The 15,073-nt window shown below is 41.7% G+C and overlaps 1 protein-coding gene across 3 annotated transcripts in view; it reads right to left on the bottom strand.

Moving 5' to 3' along the window:
* Positions 1–15,073, bottom strand: part of TMEM255A (transmembrane protein 255A) — a 103,009-nt gene that overhangs the window by 2,436 nt on the left and 85,500 nt on the right. For all 3 annotated transcript variants that reach the window (XM_045852230.1, XM_045852231.1, XM_045852229.1), the window contains 2 exons: positions 13,700–13,862; positions 6,813–6,956 (listed from right to left, as the gene is read on the bottom strand). In XM_045852230.1, coding sequence (XP_045708186.1) covers positions 6,813–6,956; positions 13,700–13,862 — 307 coding nt within the window. The remainder of the gene's footprint in view (positions 1–6,812; positions 6,957–13,699; positions 13,863–15,073) is intronic.

Here is a 15,073-nt window from a genome sequence, read left to right as displayed (position 1 = left end):
CAATGAGGTTGCAATTCCCCGAAGTCAGTTATTTAAAAATGAGTATGGACCAATTTTTTTTCTGTTTGGAACAACAAAGAGCTCCTAAGACCTCACAAAGTTAATGAGGGACATGAAACTTGGCTGGTCCCACTTTCTCTCAGTCTCTCAGGCTGTAAAGCTCATGCAGAGATATCTTGGACTCCTCTTACCTCTCTTTTTAAAGCCCCTTTCCACATTTATAAACCAAGCCTTCAATACTTCTGAACTATGGAAATAGGATCCCAACTAGTCTTCACAAAGGTTGTTTGGGCCTTAAGAACATTTGAGGTTAAGTCATTAATACCTAGGGAAGTCTTTTCAATAAGAATGTATTACAGAGCCCATCTTATAAATAAAACAAAACAAAAACTAAGGTCAGAGAGGTTAAGTGGCTTTCTTGGATCTGGAGTCTTAATCTAAGTGCAATAATTTTGATTTCATCTTAGCAAGGGCAGGGTAGGTTTGAGAGCAAAGAAGAACAAAGGTATGGATAAAAGGGAGGAGCAATCTTTCAGGTTGCCAAGACACTCAGGATTCCATTTTACTTTGTGTTATCTAACTTTGGTGGTCTTTGAGAAGGGAGTGGTTTTGGATTTAAGAAATACCCAGGGAATTGGTATGTTAGGAGTCATTTGCCACTTCTCTTTGCCTGGCTCATGTATACCCTGGACCCTAATGATTTTCCTGCTCAAGGAGAGTTGGCCTGTTTTGTTTATTGCTGTATCCCCCAGAGGTCAGAACAGAGCTTGGCGAGTAGTAGATATTCAGTAAATGTTGAATGAGTGACTACAACTTCAGGAGTATATAAGATGAACTTGGCATATTTTTAAAGAATGATATCTATTTTCAAAGAATATGGTCACACCTCATGCAAACTGTTGCCTTACTACAACGGTGGAGCATAACGGAGGCCTGAAGGCTGGAGGGGGCTACAGAGGTAGCAAGAGGCAAGAGGCCAGTAGAAAAGCAAACAGAAGGCAACAAATAGGCTGGAGAATGGCAATTTTCTGTTGTGTCTCAACTCTAGGAGGAACTGGTATATTTAAAAAAAGACCCACTAACACCAAAATTTCTCAAGAGTTCAAGTACTGTTAGGGGAGGTCACACCTTTACTTTGTTCTGCTGGCCAGAGTCTGAGTAGATCATGTCCTTTTCCCAAGCCTGGGGCAATCTAGAGTCAGCCTTAACATGAGGTTTCTGGAGCCTGAGATCGGGTGGCTGATTCTCTTCATTCCCTGTCCTGACCACTGCCCGTTTCTATGCTTTACTGAAAAGAAACAGTAGCTGCAGTCTTCCCCCCTCCTGCCCTGCCCCACCCATTGTTTCATCTTGAATGAAGGAATGACAGGGTCATACAACCTGCAGAGCTGTTCAAGGCAAATCAACTTGAGACAGTGGACTCAAGACAAGCCAGATTCCTTTCTAAAATCTCAATTTTCTCTTCCCTCCAAGAAAATGTGTGTTCTTAAGACATCAGTATCGTGATTTCCTAGTTTTCTATTCCATCTCTAGAACTCTTTCTCCTTCTCTCCCTCCTTCCTTTTCTGCTGCTTTCTTCAGCTAAGAACATTGACCACTTAATCAGAGAGGAGAGCAAAAATCCACCAGGGACCAGATTCAATGCTGGGGGTGTGGTCCTCTGCCTTTTTAAATCCTGCTCCAGGATGGTAAGAGTCGGGAGGCCATTTTTATGTGTTCCCAGCCATAAAGGGGAGGGGCGAGTTTCCTACAGTGGAGCTACAGACAGTTCTGTCCTGAGAAGCATATAAAGGCTTTTGTGGGCAGCAACTGCTGTGGGTGGCAGTTGTACACTTTGATAATAAAAGGGGATGGTATAACGGCCTTTGGTTTTCACTTCTCAGTTTCATGTTTGGGAAGTATTGGGGGGAAGGGGTGGGATGATTTTCACTTCCTTTGAGGATGCTGGGAGTCTAAAGGATAAAATTGAAGAGTTCCTGGCAGAGCTACAGAGCTCATTGGCTGCAGTCCACACACCCTTGGGGTTTGAGTTGTTGAAGGCGGGGTGGGGAGAAGGCCCACACTACCAGTGTATAGTTTCCTAGCAACAGGCAGGCACCTTGGGAAAGATCTGGCTTTGTTGCAGCTGGGGAACTGGCCTGGTGCATTTTGGTTCCTGCCTAAGAGTCGACTTTACTAATGAGGCAAGCAGCTCAGAAGAGCAGAGCTTTGAATCCTTGCACACCACAAAGCGAAAAAAAAAATCTAAAGAGCCTACTTGCTAGGTCTACTCAGCTCAAACTTCCTGAGCTGCCTTCAGGCTGATGGCACTAGAAAAGGAGCATCACCTTTTCAGGACACACACAGCTGCCCTCTTCCATCTTAGCCTGCCCCCTCTCTGCAGGATGGCTGACCTACACTCTACAGAACCAATGTACATTTCTGTCACAGTGGCCTTCCCTCTTCAGGCGCACTGGGAGGCAGTGACTCAGAAAATAGCCCTGACAGTGACCAGGTAATACGAGTTACCAGCAAGAGATGCTGTGTCCCCAAGGGAAAATCCAGGATCTCCTGGTCTTTGCATTCCCCCTTGGTTTCTGCCCCAGAAAGCAAAGCCAGGGAAGATGGAGAGAAGAGTGGCTAAAAGGAAAAGGAAGGAAAATGGGAGTCAGAAACCAGAGAAAGGTGGAGAATAAAGGAAAATCTTGGCAGGAAAAAGAGAAGGGAAATAAAGGGAAGAAGTTGGGTGGCAGCAGCAACACCTTCTAAGGCTCTCAGCAACCTGTACTGTACACTGCCTCCCCCCAGGACTAAAGCAAGCCTTTCATTAAATAGGTCCAATTTATAATGGGTCATTTTTTTCACAGCTAAGAGGAAATCTAGTATATACCCTCATGTGATTGAATAAAGAGCATAAACAGAGGTGCTTGCATTTTTCATAGGCTTAGACTTTTGTTTTAAGCTAAACTTGGCAATTCACCAAATGGACAGGAAAGGGATCAGTCCATGATTAGACTAAAGTAGGGGGACTGACCCAGCAGGCCAGACTGGGAAGTATGGCTGGAATCCTTAAGGGGTTTATATAAAGCTACACTGGGTTGACTTTCCCAGCAGAGGTGGAAATTGATACTATTGACCTGAAAGACTTTGGACTACTTGGCTGAAGCTAAAGGACAGGTAATGGGAAAATGAAGGTGAAGGGCAACAGGAGTGTTGGGGAGTTGAGCAGGAAAGCAAATGTAGTCTTAGTTTATCTACTTCCTGGCTTGGGGGATGGAGAGTTCATTAGAAGCAAGGATACCTTGGAGCCCAATATTTGAGAAAGTGTTGTTTCTCCAAGCTCAGCACTCACTACATCCTCAGGGCCAACTGACCACACCCAAGTGTTCACTCATGTCTGACATAAAGAAATGTTCCCAAACTTCCTAACTGAACAAATACATAGTAAGCATATGACTCTGAGGGGTTCAAACAAAACCCTTTCTTCTCTTCCTTCTACCTGCCTTGGGGTAAAAAGGAAGCAGAAGTCTTCAAACTTTAAGTCACACAAATAGTCCTGTTTGGGAATGGCCAGAATGGGGAACTCACCTAGGAGAAAATCTAGAAAGGTCAGCTTTCCTGCTATAATTTGAGCCCTTTTACAATCTGAGAAGAGCTCTGGATTTTTTGGTTTTGGCAGGGGTGATTCTGGTGATTTTATTGTCAGAGCTAGTATACATTTTGCTAAATACTTTCTATCTATCTGAGAACATAAGCAGATGTTCCTCTATCCTATTGGCTTTCTTGGGTAAAGACTGGCATTTCCTCCTATGAAACTATAAGGGAATGGAATTTAGTAAACAAAACAAGCTCAACTCAAACACTGGGACAAAACACCATTTAAGTTCTATAGGGAAACAAATCACGTAATATCCCCCTCAAATCCCCACCACACAACTATAAAGTCTCCAAACTGAAAATACAAAAGACAGCTTGAACCTAGGGAAAGAACCTGGAGAGATATCAGTCCCAGCAGTCTCTGCAGTGCTGAGCAATTTAATAATGTAATAAGAGACCCTTTCTGACTCATGATTAGGAATCCCATAATTTAAACCAGTAGAAAGTATACATATCTTAAAATTAACTGGAGGAAAGATCTGTGTGGTGTTCAAATTTACAGCTTTTCCAAGGAACCCTCAAGCCAATCTCTGGAATCAGACCTGGATTCAAATCCTTGCTCTTCCCCTTACCATCTCTTTGCCGAAGTCACTTAACTTTCGCTGACTTAGTCATCTCATCTTAAAAATAGCAATGACAAGGATACTTCCTTCAAAGGAATAAGTGAGATGATGTATGCAAAGCACTTCTTAGCACAGTACCTGGCACATAGTAAGTGCTCAATGTATGGCAGTTATTATTTAAAAGTAGAGGTCTCAGCCCTGGCTGGCGTAGCTCAGCGGATTGAGCACAGGCTGCGAACCAAAGTGTCGCAGGTTCGATTCCCAGTCAGGGTACATGCCTGGGTTGCAGGCCATGACCCCCAGCAACCGCACATTGATGTTTCTCTCTCTTTCTTTCTCCCTCCCTTCCCTCTCTAAAAAGAAATTAATAAAATCTTTAAAAAAAAAGTAGAGGCCTCCTCAAATGTCTGGAGACCCTGCTATGAGCCCATAGTGTAGTTTAGGGTGAGGTGGCTATATTTGGATTCCTTTGCTGGGTTAGGTACCCTGTTTCTGTGTTTCCATAACACTCTTGGAAACAGTCTATTTACTTTTTGTCCCCACTGCTGTCCCCTAGCACTCCCTCAAGGCTACGGACTATGTCTCATTCATAACACAAGGCCTATGCCTCATTCAGTTTCTTTATCTACAGCTCCTAGCACAGTGGTTGGCACATGCAAATACAAAGTAAACATTAACTGAATGAAAACCAGCAGCCTGAGTCACCAGCGGCATTGTCAATCTTGCTTTCATCCCTAGGGTAGTGTTTGAATGAAAAATAATGGAGAGAGAGAGAAAGCTCCATATGCTGAAATAGGGCTTCTCAGAGTTTGCAACAACCATCACTAGGGAGATTATTGTTCCTATTTAAGGGACTCATTATAAAGTGAATGTTCCTAAAATCAATATAATCTATATAGTTTACTTTGATATTAAAAAATGGAGACAGCCTCTTTGGCTAAACCCATGTGTTGCCCCTGTATCTCAGGATGACTTTTTATTATAGGGGCCCCAAGAGAATGGTGACCCTCCTTGTGTTAGCTACAACATGCTTGCATTCTATTAAAGGGTTCCTCTTTTGCCTTTCTTACCAATGAACTTTCTTATCTATGCACTTTTTGAATATATTTGTGTTTTCCAGTTTACATCATCTATTTGGGTAACAAGTTCCCTAAATTGTTTACCAGTGAATAGGTAGGTTTTAAAACAAGTTCTAACATTATATGTTCCAAGCTTTAATGGACACCTTCTTGTTCTAGTACTGTATTTTATAACAGTGAGCAAGTCCATATTCACACTATGTGTACAGGTGCCCCTTGATATCCATTGAGGATTGGTTCCAGGACCCCTCACAAATACCAAAATCCTTGGATGCTCAAACCCTGATATAAAATGCCATAGGACAATGCATAGAGTTGTCCCTCCACATTTGCAAATTCTCAGTGGCAGAGAGAAAACACTGTTCTCCATCTGTGATTGGTTGATTTTGTGGATGCAAAATCCTGGGATACAGAGGGCCAACTGTGTATTTCTTGAAAAAAAAAATACATGTATAATTGGACCTGCACAGTTCAAACCTGTGTTGTTCAAGGGTCAACTGTACTACTATTGCAGAATCCTAGACATCCCCAAACAGTATCTAAACCAAAGAAAAATATGCTTTGTTCAACTAAGTGGTCTTTTCCAGTTTCAATTATTTTGTTAATCTGACACTGAAATTAGGTAGCCCAAGGGCTTTGCATTTGTAAACTGGCTGTTTAACTGGAAGTAACCCTAAACACTCATAATTTTATGTCCCCTTGGAGCATTTATGGCCTCTTAGTCAACAGAAGTAAATTCATTATGAGCCTCCATTCCTTCAAAGATGTTACCTTTGGTTCCCAGGTTTTGAATTAACCAGATTTTAGTGTAATTCCACTTTTCTGTGGTCAAGTGTTTACCATCACTAAAAATATCTAAAGGACCATTTCATTTGTTTTCCTGAAGTGTCTAGTTAAGTTCTATGCACACAATGAACCCATTTTAATTAAGTGCCTTTTTTGGTTCTGTTTTTCTGTGCTTAGTCTGGGGAAAGTGCAAATTTGGTAACACTATTCCTGACCTCTTTGGTAATAGGACAACAAATGGGAAGACGTTGTTATAAAAATATTTTTTTCTGTGTAGTCCTAGTTAGGAAGTCTGGAGAAAAAGAAAGGATTGTTACAGATTTGATTAAAACCCTGTGTAGCTCAGAATGTCCTTGTGCTAAGGAGTAGGACTAGGCCTCACCCTGTGGCAGAGAAATGGAAAAAGCCATTTTTGGACAAGGGTTTATGGTGAAGTACTAACAATACCATCTTCTCCTTGGTATAGGTCAAGGCAATTTGAGACACCTTGATCCTATTTTTCTCTCCCCTATTCTTCCATCTCTCTATTTCTTCTGGTGTCACTCTCACCCTTCCCATTCATCCTGTCTTTGCATGCCTACATAGTCTTTATGCTAGTCAGCAGTACACACAGGCTGCTAAAAAGCCATCAGGGATAGAGAGCCTGGCTACCTCATACCTCTTGGGGAGGTTCCATGATTAAAGAGAGAACAAGAGAGCATGAGTGAGAGCAAGGGTAATGGATAGTTCTTTTTTTCTCAAAACATACCTGAAAGTCATAAGCAGAATACGGTGGCAGGTGAGGAGGGCTATGGTAGTAAGTATTGTAGGATGCCACTTGAGGACGAGCATAGTAAGAAACAGTTGGATGAGCATTCTCAACAGAACAGTTCAGCGCTGGGAGAGTTGGATTCTGGAGAAAACCACACATTATAAAACAACATTAATGTTCATCACTAGGAAAATGGTTAAATAAACCAAAGTATATCCATACTACAGAATACCTTGCAGCTCTTGATAAACAATTTAGTGACAGAAAATGTTGTCCAAGATATTTTGTTAAATAAAAAGCAAAAACAAGCCACCAGCAAAACTATGGAAACAAAAATCAGTGGTTGCTCAGGATTGATGTTGGAGGAAGGGATTAGTAGGTAGAGCATAGAGGATTTTTAGGAAATGAAAAATACTCTATATGATTTTATAATGATGGGTAAGTCATTGTGCATTTACCCAAATCCTGGAATGTGCAACACCAACAGTAAACCATATGGTAAACTATGGACTTTGGGTAATTATGATGTGTCAGTGTATGTTCATCCTTGGTAACAAATGTACCACTCTGGTGGGGAATGTTGATAATGGGGGAGGCTATGCATGTATGAGAAGGGGATATATGGGAAATCTCTGATTCTTCCTCTTAATTTGGTTGTAAACCTAAAAGTGCTCTAAATTTTTTTTTTTAAAGGAAGCCACTACATCTAACAAATCACTACCTGGAAACATGAAAATATCTGGGAGATACACAATGGATTGACTCAGAATAAATTATTTTCAAAATCAAAAACATAAAAAAATAAAAAAGAAGCCACCATGTTATATTAGTATAGTATGATCCCAATTTATGTAAATATACAGACCTAAACAATTATATGAGTATAGTATGTTTTTAAATGTAAAGAAATTAATCTGGAAACATTCACAACAAACTGTTAACTGTGGTTATCTCTGGGGAGGGGAGTAGTATTAGGAGGTAAATTGGGACTCTTCACTTTTTGTTACACAGCCAAAGTTTTCACAACTAATAGGTATTACTTGTGTCATTTCCCCCAACTTATTTTTTTAAAATTCAAACCTAGCCCTGGCTGGTGTGGCTCAGTGGATTGAGTGCTGGCCTGTAAACTAGGGTATCACCAGTTCGATTCCTGGTCTAAGACACGTGCTTGGGTTGTGGGCTGGGTCCCCAGTTAGGGGTGTGGAAGAGGCAACCACAGAGCCAAGTTTCTCTCCCTGTCTTCTTCTCTCCCTCCCCCCTCTCTGAAAATAAATAAATAAAATCTTAAAAAATTAAACTTATAGAAAAGTTAAAATTATTTATATATATGATTTTCTAAAACAACAACAAGACCCAGAATACACAATGTCAAATACACAATATACAAGGCTGAACAGGCTACTACTCTTGCTGTGACAAAGATGTGATGAATCACAAAGGGTTTGTAAAAGTTGTGAGGATTCTGGTAGACTCCAACCTTGCGAAGGAGCTCTCATATAGACACAAAGTGTATTTATTTCTCAACAGCCCTGTAGGCTAGAGGAAAAATCCTAGCAGTGAAAATAAACCATGAAAGACCAAGCAGAATATATTATTCTTTTTTGCGAACAAAACAATGCAGAAAGAAATGAATACCATTTTTATAACATGGTGGAGTGTGTAGCCCTTCAAGGGTTAAAGCTAATGTTGTCCAGGATAGGAGTCCTGCTCCCAACAGGGCCAAAATATTGCTAAAGGAAGTCACCACTGCTCATTAGTTCCCCAAAAGACTGTGATTTATATCTTTTCAGGTCCACATGGGTCAAGGTGTGGGGCAAATATTTTTTTCCATTTTCCATGTCATTGACACTTCCTCCATTTGTGTGGGTAATTGAGAGCTGTTTACAAAATCAATGTGTCTTATTTCTGGTACACATCTACTCTATATTAACAGAGAGCAGAAGCTTCCTCTCAAGTGATAAAAATGTGTGGGCAGGCTTTGGCAGTGGCATAGGCAACTGTGTTGGGGTGTTGGCAGGGGAAACTCCCTTACAGCAAGTTTCAACACAGTTCTGTTGCTCTCTTCCTTGGAGTGGGTTACTGTTTACATTTCTAATAGGTTTGAAGAACTACAAGTCTCAGTCACTATGATGCAGCCCATAGACAACCAGAGAAATGTTTGTCAGCCTCTCTCATGTGTGGGAGAGAGCAGAGATATTGGCCATTCCAAGGGTTGGCTCACATTACAGAGGAAGAGTGTCAGAAATGTCCTTACCTCTCCACCAGAATTCTAAGAAGAAATTTCATCCCTGAGGAAGTTCCAGAAATCATGTTCTCTAGGTCTTCTGTCAATTAAAAACACACCCTCCATAATAAAAAGAGAGATGACTAACCAAGATGGATTGGTTAGTCATTATCCATGTTTATCAGAAAACATTCTTATACTTGGTTGTTAACACTTTGGGTGCAATAGCATGGTTTATCTAATACATAATAATGGATCAGTGGTTCATTGTGTACTTTCTCAGAACAACAACAAATTACTTCCAAATCTCTTTCCCAGTTGAATAGCTAACATATGGCCAACTTTGATTTCTGCTGTAGTAATTAATTAATTAAACAAATAATGCATGAATTATTTGTATTGAGTTAAAGATATAAGAAGATAAATAATATTTTTATAACTTGCTAGCCAATTAGAGTATTTCTGGGTTCAGTGCTTTATCATTCTTATTACTTTGTTTTTGTAGATTTCCTAAAAGTGAAAGGTTACCAATGAAATCTCAATAATATCCATAAAAAATAAATACACACCTTCCAGCTCTTGCAAAATGAAACAAAATAAACCATATCTTCCATGCAAATAAGTTAAGCCTAACCATAGAGAAATAATCATACAATGTAAATTCTATCTCTAAAAGTTTATGTGTGGGGGTTCAGCAAGGCCAGGAGGCCAGGAAAATCTTTGAAAGGAGATTGACTATTATAGAGAAAGAAACAGAAGAAATGTTAGAGGAAGATTCAATGAGCACCAAAAAGCCACAGAGAGAAGACAGTCAAGAGTAGAAGATATAGAGAAAATAGACAGGGCAGCAAGATTAGATGAGGGATCAAAGGGAGGTGAAGTGCAGATCTGGGCAGGGAAGGAGCAAAAGAGATGGCCCCAAATAATGGCCTGGTTATATTTTAAAATCAATAATTCTGATTTTACAATAAATTCGGGCATTGCCTCTATTTGTGTGTGCATACAGGAGTGTGTATGTATTTCTGTTAAAATTCTGGCATTTAAGTAACGAGACCCCCATTACTGATCAGTAGCATTCTGAGCTCCAGTGAAACAAAGGTGACTAGATAGCACAGGATATGGTGAAAACAATCTTGTCTGGAAAAAACTGAGTCTGTTTTGAAACAATGATTACGGACTTTGGAAAGAATGCCACTTTTATTCCTCTCCACTTTACTCCAAACCAGAGACAGCAATTAGGAGAAAATGACAAGATATAATCACTTTGGAAAAATTCATCTCTAATCCTTATAGCTTTGGTGAACAAAAACTTTATCAAACATTTTCTTTAAGATCCTTTTAACCAAGCATCTCCGCTCAGGGAATGAAGACATTCTTTTTCTTTTCAGGGTCCCACAACTCTGGAAATGGTGGCTCCTAGCTGAGGGCTGCCAGCTTGCAGTCTTTGGCTCCTGTCCTCACTCCCTAGGGAATGGCTTTCATCAGCCAGCGCCCCGAGTCTCTCTGCAGACCCCAGGGCATTCCACTTAGAGGGAGGTACACCACAAGTCACCAACCACATTTGAACCAAGGCTGAGGATTTTATTTAGGTTCACTTGGTTGATGTTCCAGGATTTTCTACACCATGTCTCATTTTATATTTTAATTTTTGTAAATATTTTATTTATTTTATTTTTAGAGAGAGGGGAAGGAAGGGAGAAAGAGAGAGAGGGAGAGAAATATCAATGTGTGGCTGCCTGTTGCATGCCCCAGGCATGTGCCCTGACTGGGAATTGAACTGGTGACCCTTTGGTTTGCAGGCTGGCACACAATCCACTGAGCCACACCAGCCAGGGCTAATTTTAATAAAGCAAGCTAAATAGTTCCTCCATGGTGCCCCCTTCTCATACTCCTACTAGTGTTCCCTCACCTCATGAATCAAATATCTCGCCCCCCTGATCTTTGCTTTCATCTTTCATTTTCCCCACTTGTCCTTACCTGAGGTCCCAGGCTTGGTTGGCATTTGCTAATCATCAGAACTTTTCTTGCCCTCCTCCTTTACTGTTAAAGAAGCTCAACAGTTGGAAACAACTTGCTTTAACTTTTTTTTTTTAATTAAAGCAGTGAAACAAAGGAGGTAATTTCTGTGAAAACACTTGTAGAATCAGAAAAGGCTAACCAAATCCTGGTTAGGGGGAGCTGGGATGGAGTAGAAAGAGCAAAGGCTCTGGCATCTGAGAAACTGGGCTTTAGTCCCAGTTCTGTTGTTTAGATCTGGGCAAGTCACTTGACCTCTGTTGGCCTGTTTCCTCATCTGTGAAATGGGGGCAGTAATACTTACCTCACAAGCTACTAACAGTGGTGAGGAGTGGAGAAAGTAATTGTGCAAAAGCACTTTGTACAGAGTAAAGGGCCATTACTACCACTTATGAGGACAGACTGTAAACAAACCCCTCATTCCCCTTAGAGAGCAAAGGTCACAGTGAAATTATGAGTACAGAAATAAGCCTAGACATCCATGGTCCACTGAATCTTGACAAGAGTCCTTGGCGGAACCCCACTGAACCTACCAAGTAGCTATCACCCACTCCATTTGTGCCTCAGGGTAGCTCTGCTACCACATCTGAAAGCTCTAGGAATGATTCAGAGAACTCTTTACACCTGTCCTGATGTCCCATCTCCTCAACTCACCAACCCTGGAGCTTCTGAGCCAGCCAGCCAGCAGGCCTGTCTCACATTCAGCTTTCACTTGCACCCTGGGGGAAGTCTCCAAGAACAAAGGGCATTCTTTTCTCCAAAGAAGTCCCGACCCAGAAACAGCTTTTCCGCTTTCTCACCAAAAGCTCCCTCAGGCCCAAACAGGAAATCCTTCTCCCTCCTCCTTCTCCTCTAGGGCCCCACCTTGTTGACGCTTGGCCTACTCCTCTGTGCTTGGGCTTTCCCGAGTGGGAGGAAGAGCATGGGAATGAGAAGAGCACTTATGAAGAGAGGGAGAGAAAAGAGACAAAGAGAGACAGACAGACAGAGCAGGAAAGGGTTTCTCTTGACTTAGGGTCACCAGCAGGAACACTCAATACTTCCAGTTAGCCCGGTTCTGCCAGGGACTTGCTGCCCCAAACTGCAGTTTTTTCTTTAGCCCACCTTTCATTTTCCATTATCTATCCTTTGGATGGTCCAGAGTCAAATTACCAAGTGCCTTTTAGATTCCTGTTCCTCAGGGACCCCAAAATGGGAGAGAAATTGCCAAGGGCCTAGACAGGGGTGTCAAACTCATTTTCACTGGGGGCCACATCAGCTTTGTGATTGCCTTCAAAGGGCCGAATGTAATTTAGGACTGTATAAATGTAACTACTCCTTAACAGTTAAGCGAGAGCTCGGTGATGCTGCCTGGTAGGAACAAGGTGCCAGACTAGATAAAACAAGGTAGAGGGCCAGATTCGGCCCTTGGGCCTTGTGTTTGCCATCTGTGGCCTAGGGGCTATCTGCCTCATTTCTGGGGTCAAAGGAAAGCCCTTTTTAGGGACAAAATAATTCCCTAAACACATGAGGGACATTCCTTCAAAGCAGTGGTCTGCAACCCCTGCTGCAGATCACAATCTCCTGGGCTTCAATTTAGACCAGTTAAATCAGAATCTCAGGAGGAGGGGCCCAGGAATCTAGGTTTTGTAAGCACCACAAGTGATTCTGTTCTCAGAGGAAGTCAGGAGGCTAACCATAGCTCTAAATCTATTATCTTTATAATTTGAGATCAAGGTTTATTTTTTGTTTTTCAATTTTTTTATTGATTTGGGAAAGAGAGAAGTATTTATTTGTTGTTCCACTTATTTATGCATTCATTGGTTAATTCTTGTTTGTGTCCTGACAGGGGATCAAACCTACAACCTTGGTGTATTGTGATGACACTCTAACCAACTGAGAGCTACCTGGCCAGGGCAGACATCAGGGTTTATTAAATAAGCAAATAAATGCTTAGAAATGCCCTAAAAACAAAAGAAGAAAAGAGCTCACTATTATGAAGCACCTACTGAGTGCAGAGTCCTGCTATGCCTTTGCAGACACACATGCAAAGATAGAAAAAAGTTGAAAAGGAAGATAGGGAATGTGGGGAGGCTGAGATTGTGGTTGAAGTTGAGGTTGAGGACAAGACTGGCAAGCAGCTTAGTCTAGGGCTAGCTCTCCAAATGCAGGGAGTGGGGGGAGAGTCCAGATGCTCATTCTGGAGAAACTCCAGGATGAAATTCCTGAGAGGGGGAAACTAGCATTAATCTTACCTGTAGCTAAAAAACCTCTTTCCTTCTATCTCTCCCCAAGTCTGTTAGGGGAAAAACTACCCAAAAAGGTTTCTGCTAAAAGTCTGTGTGTGGGGGGCCTGGGGAGGGGAGAGTTTGAAAAGGCTATGTTTACATAATGGCATGAATCAGAGAGATAAGAACACCCTCCCTCCCACCCCCACCCCCAGAATGTGCCTCAAGAACATAGGCAACTGATGTTAACAGGAAATATTTGCAGACAGATAGCATTATCTGGCTCCTTCAACTTGAGATGTTTGAAGGCAGTTATATTCTTGAAGCAATTGCTTCTGATTCTTCCCTTCAAAACATGGGTCCCCATGCTCCTAACCGCCCAGCCTGGCCCTAGCCTCCAATAGGGACCTCTGTGGAATGGGAAGACCCTGCCTTACCATGTCCTTAAAGCCTCCAAGAACAGCGGCAGTGATGATGCCCAGGAACAGGCCGACGATGTTGAGAATGGTGGCAGACCAGAGCAGGTGGTAGAGGTGAATGATGTCCTGGCAACTGCTGACATCGATGTATTCATAGTACCCACCAGTGATTTCCACCCGGCTGGACAGGGAGAAGCATACTTCAGTCAGTCCCAGGGTGCAAGCTGGCCCTTAGGGCATTGACTAACACACAGATATCATACCCATGATTGCACATGGGGAGCAAGACACTACAATAAATTCAAGTGTGATGGCTGTTTATAAAAAATACTACCTGCCAGAGAAACACTTATTACCATCACTAACACATCCTAGATGACATTTATTGACACTTGCAATGGACCAGGCACAGTGTACATATGTGACTTCATTAAACCTGTGCTAATATGGCAGATACTAGTCAGATGTGGCTATATAATTTTTTTATTTTTTATTTGTTTATTTTTAGAGAGGGGAAAGGAGGGAGAAAAAGAGGGAGAGAAGCACCAATGTGTAGTTGCCTCTTGTGTGCCCCCCACTGGGGATCTGGCCTGCAACCCAGGCATGTGCCATGACTGGAAATCAAACTGGCGACCCTTTGGTTCACAGGCCGGCACTCAATCCACTGAGCCACATCAGCCAGGGCTATAAATTTAAATTAACTAACATTAAGTAAAATTTTAACGATTCAGTTCTTCAGTCTCATCAGCCACATGTTATGTGCTCAATAGCCACACTTGTAAGGGCCACACTAGTGGCTGGTTACTGTACTGGACAGAGCACATTACAGAACATTTCCATCATTGCAAAAGTTCTATTAGATGGCACTGTAAATCCTTACAGCACTCTATGAGGAAGGTTCTATCACCATTCCCTTTTTACCAAGGAAGAGACTGAAGCATAGAGAGGTTACGAACTTGCTCAAGTCATAAGAGGTAGGGTTGAGATCTGAATTCAAGCTTCAAATATTTCAGTGCTTCCTTTTACAAGACAAAACAAAACAAATAAAACACCAACAAACAAAAAGCAATGTCCCAATAAAGAACTAAAGCTGAGTTGCTGGAAAAAAAACCTATTATCTCCTTAGAGAGGCCTTCCCTGACAACTCTGTTTAAAGACACCCTCCTCCCCTCCAGCCCAGTCATTCTCTATCACATTACTTGCTATGGATTGAATTGCACCCCTCCAAAATTCATATGTTGAAGCCTTAACTCCCAATGTGACTGTACTTGGAGAAGGGCTTGTAGGAGGTAATAAAGGTTAAATGAGGTCATAAAAGTAGGGCCCTAACCAATAGGATTGGTGGCTTTATAAAAGAGAGATAGAGAGAAATCTCCATACACAGCCACTGAG

The sequence above is a fragment of the Phyllostomus hastatus genome, unplaced genomic scaffold, assembly GCF_019186645.2.
Source record: "Phyllostomus hastatus isolate PE091 unplaced genomic scaffold, TTU_PhHast_1.1 phas_contig_90, whole genome shotgun sequence".
NCBI classification, from domain to species: Eukaryota; Metazoa; Chordata; class Mammalia; order Chiroptera; family Phyllostomidae; genus Phyllostomus; species Phyllostomus hastatus.
This window is presented reverse-complemented; position numbering and strand designations above follow the sequence as displayed.